Raw genomic sequence first — 5,554 nt, 5'->3', positions numbered from 1 at the left:
AAAAAAAAAGTAAAGAAAAAAAGATAATATTCCACTATTCATGGGTTGTGTTATTTCATAAAGCAACAATCGAACTCCATTTCATTGTAATTGCGTCTTTATTCAACTGCCAACCAATATTCAATTCCCTCGCAATAGATTATGCAGTCGATAAGGCCCTACGGTCCTTATCTAGGTAGTTGTTCTTTTTCCCGTAAATGCGATCGTTTCCAATTCCGCTCATTTTCCGGGAAAATCGTTTTATGGTCTTAGGGTGAGATTATATCGGCCACTGTGAGAGCGCCAATTTGATGATCGGAGATTTTTCACTCTTTCACAACGATAGTACCTTATGTAGAGGGTTGATGTAGATCTGCAAAAATAGCACTTGCCTCAATATAACTGTTTTGTCTAAACATTCAGCATAATTTTAGATTGTATGATACTCATGGCACTTTAAATGCCTGTCCACTGGGCCCGAGCTGCAACCACCGTCCGCCCATTGAGTCACCGTGACGCACCAGCAACATCGTTTGCATTTTATATTTGTCCAGTAAGAGCGAAAGGGAGGTTGCAGGTAATCAAGAAAACAATATCTGGAATCCCACAGCGTGGCATAATGATGCCGGAAGGCTGGATTTGGGGAGGCGGATAAGCTGCAGCCTGCAGGATTACGTATAACTACGGCCTTCGCCCCAAGTATTAGCCTGCTAAGTTATTTATTGTCCAATAATTACGGCGTCAAGTGTCACTGTTCATTATAGAAATTTGCATTTTGCTGGCAGAGGGATACTGAACGAGAGTGAAACATTCGTTATACAGGGTAAAGGGCTCACTTAGAGAGTTTTCTAGAAGATATTAACAGTTGAAAATCGAATGTCAACTTTGTAATTAAGCATTATTTTGAAATGGTCCCATGTTTGATTAGTAGCCTGTATTGGACTACTTAAACATTCGAAAAGAGAAATTGCGATCTTTGCTTCAAGTTACGGAAACTTTTGATATTAAAAAGTTCTCTTGCAATTTTCTTCAAGGCTTCCAGGAGTACTCAGAGAATTGAACAACAACAGACACTTTCCCAGGCACCAAATAAATACCGCGGAAGGGCGACATTCCAACCACGTATGTAAGATACACAGAGCACAAGAACACATTGAACCAATAGTTCACTGAACGCCGGTACAAACTGAGCAGGAGTTAATTAACCGAATACTTACGAGAAGCTGCTCGAGAAGAGTGCACAATAAGGTGGTTGCACAGGCACCATACAGGCACTAACTTGTTTTGTTGAGTTAAAGAAAGAACTGAACATTCAGTTCAGTGATGACAACTAAGAACAATTTATCGTTAACAATTTGACATTTCGAAAAAAATAGATCCCTACATTTAACGAATCCTGTTGAATTTACTATTTATTCTTCTTATCTATTTTAACGTCACTTTCTCTATTTCTTCATGGTTACCGGAGTTTTTAATAATTACGAAGCAATAAGTTTTGCATAATGTTAATTGGCCATATTATCTTGACAAACTTCCTGCCATCCTTCTGATATAGTTTTTTGCAAATTTCTGTGTTTTTAATAACCATTTATTTTTTTACTATTTTTCTGTACTAAAACATCCTCAAACAGCACCTCCAGAGGAATGACCCCAATTTTGAATCACTCTGTATACATATGTGTATGCAGCTGGTTGCAAGCTAGACTCCAATAGACAATTGACAAAACAATATGTGGTGCAACGTTCTTCTTCTCAGCAAATTTAAGTAGAAACCACATTTTCCATGCTTTGTGTTTCGTCATTGGTGCAATGCTGAATTACTGATAACAAATTATTGTCGTCCAGAAAAAATATATCAATAACAATTAGGTTTTAACTTATAAATGCAAATCACATACCTATACATAACAGAACAAATAACATTTTCAATAATTCGATAAATAGGAAAATGTTAATTGATCCATATTATTGCTATTTCCGCTTTGTAAACTGTTTATGTATTATTACGTCATTTGTAAGTAGCAACTTTCAAGGATGTTTGGCAACGGCTATTCTACATTTTAAAATATTATTTGACAGTTAGACACAGTACTCATAGGTAAAGACAAGTACTTGTCTTTCTTGTTGTGTTCTATGTTGTCGTCACTACTACTTGTCTTTATCAATGACAGTGCTATCCAGATCTTGTCTTATCTTTGGTTCCTACCCGGTGCTTACACAGGCACTAACTTGTTTGGAGTTAAAGTCTGAAATGTATGTTTATTTGAATACATATCAATTCGAAGTTATGAGAATAATATATTTTAATACCTAATAATAATTTCTGGTTGACAATATTGACATTTCGAAAAAGTACCTTCTATATTTAACGAATCCAGGAGAATTTATCGTTAACAATTTGACATTTTGAAAAGAGTAGATTCCTACATTTAACGAAGCCTATTGAATATACCGTTTATACATACATTTTATTGTCACTCTGTATTTTTCCATGGTTACCGGAGTTTTTAATAATTACGATTGAAAAACATTGTTGCCGTCTTTCGGATATAACATTTTTTTTCTATTTTCTCTCTAAAACGCCCCCAGACAACACCTCCAGAGGAATGACGCCAATTTTGAATCACCCTGTATGATGAACCGTAATACTGACGGCTCTGCAAGTTTCCGATTTATTCTTTACGGGATTATCGGATTGCTAAAGATAAACGGCGCAAAAATTATGATCGTGAAAAACAGTACAAACTGAACTAAATTTTACTACTAGATTGTTAGTTAGACGCAAATGCTTGTTTCATTTCCCATTTAGGCACAACAATAACGCAGATTTCAATCTATGCCAATGTTTGTTCCAGGCAGTGAAGACTGTATAATAATTCAATTAAGGTTTTGTGATTTTCCTTACGTAAATCACGACGGATTTAGACAAAAACCATTAATATTGTTGCATTAACGTGTAGAAAGGAAAAGGCAACCGAAGAGAAATTCTTAGCACGTCTTATACGAAAAAGCCGTTATCGAACGGTACGAGTGTTGGGTAAATGTATCCTAAAGGATTCATAAACCGTTCAATTTTTATTTCTGAGGACTCGACCTATCGGGGCTTTCTTGATGATAAAAAACACTTCTTACCTGCTTAAATTTTACAAATTTTATTGAAAAATGAAAAATTTCTAAGCTTTCGTCTTATTTAGTAATTCAATAGCAACATTAATATTGGATCTGTCCATTGCATCCACATCCACATCCACATTTCAGGCATGACACTGCAAATTGTACCACTAGAAAACTATTTAGTTGGATTTCTAAACTGAATATTTATTCAGTTGAGCATTAGAAGAATACGTAAATAGCAATCACATATCGGGTTAAATACAAGTAGACTGTAACTGAACAAAGTGCTGATTACTTCATTTAGAATCGGTACTACAAGGTTGCTGAACTAACTCCAGAATGAAACACAAAAATTATACTGATAGCCTTATTTATTAATATCTCATATCACAATTTTGAAATTCGGTAACGTTACAAACAACAAAAAGACACGCGCTGTTGAACGAGAACTACAACTATTTACACATTATGGAAGATAGGTATAACAGTGAAAATATCAAAAATTTTGATAAAAATCACAGAATAACGTTGAATATTGCTAAATACAAGTGCCTCTTATACCCTACTTATTTTTTTCGATCTAACCAGAATAGACAAGAACGTTGCTCCCAGCTAACTATCCACAATTTTACGATAAAAGTATGATCTTTGGAAGAAACCAGCTCACCCCACCCAAAACAGGAAACGCAAATTAAAAGTGATGTAGTGAATATACGACTTATACCTACGGTGTTGTCTTGCCATCAATGTTTGCACAAGATATTGTAGAAATATGAACATTCAAACTAATTAACTTGAAATTGGAAAAAATATTTTAACATATTTTAAATTTATTTCTTGTGATGCGTTGAACAATTCTTACAAATGAAAGAATTAATAAAAAAGCGGCATTTCAAATGCAACACCTTTTAAAAAATCAGTATTTAGTGATTATTAGGGGGATAATTACAGCTAATGTATAATTAACTACTATTCTAGCACCTATGTATGTGAATGTTGTAGAATTATCTACTTAGACCTATTTTATAATACGATAATGGGATTCCCAAAATGCTCCATTACGCACAATTGTTGATTTTTAACCTCTCACACCCTGATTAATGCAGAAGAATTATTCATCAAGTAACTGTTTGCGTCACATAAACTGGCTGACAATTCGCAACCAGCCTCCAGATGTAGAATTTTATTCAAACTACTCTATTCGCTAATATTATGCCAAGTAGATTTCGAAAATATCGTTTTTATTCTAAACAATTCCTAGGCTGAAAACTGAACCAGCATTATACTGATCATTTAAAGTATGCACCGCCTTTTAGCACATCAAAACATGTAGCTGAAAAGTAGCATATAACAACGAGCGTAGTACTATCATAAAAACCTCAATATTTTATTCTAAACTCGCTAGATTTAAGTATATTCATCACATAGTCCGGTGAAATAGACATATTGATCTATAGGCAGTTTGTGAGAAATTTACCATCAGAGCATTTCATACAGCCTTACGAAATAAGTACAATGTATAGGCCAAATTCAATTATGAAAATCTTTCAAAAAACATTCAACGTGTACCCCTACAATTTTTTCACATTTATGGATGCACTAATTGGCTAAACTTCGAATAGGTTTTCATCCACTTATAACGATAAATTCCTTCGCCTTTACTTGAATTCTTGACACCCGATTTGTTAAGAAAAAAAATTGGATTATCCCTGTATTATTCCACTGCAAAATCTCAACCATCTCATCGTCTTAATTAAATCATTCACTTTGCTTCTTTTCTTTACTCCAATAATAAATACATATAATAAAATTGGTCGCAAATTAGCAGCGCAACTAGCGATCCTTACAGTTTTAAATCTCACTACGTGGACTAACAACGTGTGTATAACATCAAAAATTCAATTAAAATTAATTTCGACTAGACAACCGAGGGCCAGTTTGAGAGTATTGAGAATAATTCTTCTTTGGTCTTATAAGCTGATTCCATTGTAATGATTTTGAGCATTTCAAAGCAAAGTTGGTCTGTAAAGGGTATTTATTATTCTTCACATTCACTTTTCTAGAATATGTAGAAGAGCCTGAGCGTTTCCCTGGAGACGAATTAAGAGCAACTCTATTTTTGTCATCAGCAATCAAAGTCAAGGATAGTTTATCTGAACCGACGCGGTCTGCTTTGAAAAGTCTTGCAGAGGGACAGACGAATAAACATTCCGAAAGTACTTGGAAAAGGTAGACAACGATATCAGCTTACTTACCAACGACTATCAAAGAGTTCAGCATCTGGGAGGGGAATTAGGAAGACAGGTAGTCTGGCTGCATAGTGGAAGTACCGCGACCGCGCCCTCTACCTCTGCCCCGTCCCCTGCCTCGACCCCTCCCGCGTCCTCGTCACCTGCGTCCATCCGTCAACCCTCCAACGTAATCTTGGGGAAAAATAAAATTAAGTGCTCCTGAACTTATT

At 35.2% G+C, this 5,554-nt stretch overlaps 1 protein-coding gene across 2 annotated transcripts in view; it reads right to left on the bottom strand.

Annotated features, from left to right (window-relative positions):
* Positions 1 to 3,446: 3,446 nt before the first annotated feature.
* The window catches only part of LOC109543221 (mediator of RNA polymerase II transcription subunit 28), a 6,710-nt gene continuing 4,602 nt past the window's right edge, over positions 3,447 to 5,554 (bottom strand). Inside the window, exons 5-6 of one of the 2 annotated variants that reach the window (XR_002172476.2) lie at positions 5,349 to 5,516; positions 3,447 to 5,115 (exon numbers count right to left, since the gene is read on the bottom strand). Coding sequence is in view for 1 of the 2 variants with exons in the window: in XM_048661131.1 (XP_048517088.1) it covers positions 5,482 to 5,516 (35 nt within the window). In the remaining variant the exon portion in view is untranslated. Of the gene's footprint in view, positions 5,517 to 5,554 lie in introns of both variants that reach the window. The other variant, XM_048661131.1, reaches the window with a different exon arrangement.

Source organism: Dendroctonus ponderosae, unplaced genomic scaffold, assembly GCF_020466585.1.
Source record: "Dendroctonus ponderosae isolate FM_Combo_2020 unplaced genomic scaffold, Dpon_F_20191213v2 Dpon_F_20191213_1, whole genome shotgun sequence".
NCBI lineage: Eukaryota > Metazoa > Arthropoda > Insecta > Coleoptera > Curculionidae > Dendroctonus > Dendroctonus ponderosae.
Note: the sequence above shows the minus strand (reverse complement) of the source record. Positions and strands in the feature narration are given on the sequence as shown.